Here is a 2,384-nt window from a genome sequence, read left to right as displayed (position 1 = left end):
TAACGGATGATGCACGTATGCAGCGTCCAAACACCTCCCATTGTGGCTCTGTAGACATACGTGTGACCTAGAAGCACGGCTACAGTCATCGACATCATCATGACCTGTGAAGCAATAATTACACATGAAATGTGTGAACCATCAATGCTCCTAACTTTTTAAAGATGATCTTTTCTGGCCTTTTAGCTTTTATTGGATAGAGACAATGTAGATAGACAGGAAAGCCGAGTGAGAGAGAGAAATGAAGAAAGGGGTGCGTGCTGGGACTCGAACCTGGCCAGACTGCTCACCTACTGAGCTGAACTGGTACCAATGTTTGTGAATTATTAATGATATAATGATATACTGGTTCTGGAATAAAAATACAAACAGAGTTTTGTTATGTTTGTCACGGACTACGGCCCTTTAATGTTAAATTATGATTAACATACTAAATATGAACACACACATACACACACACACAGGCACACACACAGGCACACGTACACACGCACACACAGGCGCACACACACACACAGGCACACAGGCGCACACACACACACACACACACGTGCACACACACAGTAAGCCGATTACGGACCTAAATTGTCAGGCGCTCTGATAGAGATCGTCATTAAAATACATTGCTTTTGTCACCACACTTGCTCCTTAATCTCCTCTTGTTCCTATGAATTGCATATGAGATTCCTGAAATTGAATGATAATTTTACCTATTAATCTCTGATATAGCCTTTTTTACCCCGCCGTTCCCCGCCAGTATCTCCCTGCCCACGCAAATGAATAGAGCTTCATTACCGCCACCCACATTTAATAACCGTTATCCATTATCTGGTAATTAAGACTCCGTATAACGAATCTTAAGGATTATGCCAGTTTGAGAAAGAGGGGAGAGAAACTGAAAAAACACATATAACATGTCTTTAATGAACTGTAAAATTTCCATCTTGTTCTGTTCGGTAATGAACGGTCATTATAACTCAGGGAGGCAGGAGGGCGGCGCCTCTTTTTTCTGCCCCTGCAGTTTGTGGGTAATCTGTTAAACTGCGTCATTTCATCTTCTATTTTTATCAGTCTAGCTGATAAAATATAATTGGCTGTGAAGGAAGGCGAGGAAAGAAATAATGATTTTTATTGATGAGCATTAAGCTGTCGTTTGTTGCAGCAGCTTACGCTTTTCTCCGGCCGCGCTGTCGGTGCAGTCGACCTGCATGGGAACGCCGGCCTCGAGCCGTTTGTCGTCCCGTCGGACAAATTTGAAGTCGAAACCCGACAGCTGAGCGATGCAACATAACCTCAGTACGTGCTTTTGTTGAAGACATCTCATCTGTTCCAACACGGCAGGTTCAGACTTCATCAAGACGTCTACAGGGAAGGAGGCTGTCAATGCTACTTACCCTGTTGCCATAGTGATGGTGAGAGCCATCCGTGACTACTTCATGAGTACGGGCCACAAGGTACAGTGGGCGTGAACACTCACTGACTGTAGAACAGTTACTACATTTATTATGTTCATGAAACCAGCATCACGTTCACTGTGACTGATGGACGGAAAGTCTTTGACATGGAAAGAAACTTGCATGAATGTGGAGTCGTGTTGAATGAGCAGCTCGAGTACTCGAGTAGATGAGAAGCATTTTATCAAACAGCAGGAGCTGATTCTGCTCAGTTTCATTAAGATGCAGCAAAAATCTTAATGTAAACATTTATATGGCAGCGCTGCAAGACAGGTTGAGTCACCATGACGTGCGTCTACATCAATAACCAATCGTAGGCCAGTCGAGGCTCGCCACAGTGTGCTCTCTGTATTTAGTGTCAAAACGGACGGTTTTGATTTTAGTGCTGTGGAACCAGGTTCAAGCAAAGTTTCTCAGATTAAAACGCTCTTTATTAGTTACACCGTGTTAGTTCTGACCTGCTTTTGCCTTCAGAACTTTATTGTCAGTGTTGCGACAAACAACTACTACTGAAAAAGTACCAGGTACTGTGACCTAATGGGAAACTCCACAAACCGTGGCGATCTGAGCTGAGTAGGTACTGATGGACCAGTAGAGCCCCTGGTCCATCAGTAACCCTGTCCCCCTGCCATGTGAAAGCCGGCAGGGGGACAGGGTTGGTACTGATGGAGCAGGGGCTCTACTGTGTGAAAGCTGGCAGGGTTGAAGTCACCAAAGATGGAACCTCGGGTGCTGAGTCTGCAGCCGGGCTCTGGCAGAGTGGATAATGTCGCAGCAGAGGGAGGAACGTAAACAGCCACTGAGGTCACATGGGTCCAACTGCTGGTTGACGCATGTGCACGTAACATTTTTTAGGCGTGTGTATTTCCAAGTACCACCTTTGTAGATGTGTCATCGTGCTCCAAGTGTGTTGTGTGTTTTATTGACACA

At 45.1% G+C, this 2,384-nt stretch overlaps 1 protein-coding gene across 1 annotated transcript in view; it reads left to right on the top strand.

Moving 5' to 3' along the window:
- Positions 1 to 2,039, top strand: part of dera (deoxyribose-phosphate aldolase (putative)) — an 11,284-nt gene extending 9,245 nt beyond the window's left edge. The window contains exon 7 of the mRNA XM_005733207.1: positions 1,342 to 2,039. Coding sequence (XP_005733264.1) covers positions 1,342 to 1,469 — 128 coding nt within the window. The 3' untranslated portion in view covers positions 1,470 to 2,039. The remainder of the gene's footprint in view (positions 1 to 1,341) is intronic.
- Positions 2,040 to 2,384: the final 345 nt, after the last annotated feature.

This window comes from Pundamilia nyererei, unplaced genomic scaffold (genome assembly GCF_000239375.1).
Source record: "Pundamilia nyererei isolate P.nyererei 1_Seehausen unplaced genomic scaffold, PunNye1.0 scaffold00050, whole genome shotgun sequence".
NCBI lineage: Eukaryota > Metazoa > Chordata > Actinopteri > Cichliformes > Cichlidae > Pundamilia > Pundamilia nyererei.
Note: the sequence above shows the minus strand (reverse complement) of the source record. Positions and strands in the feature narration are given on the sequence as shown.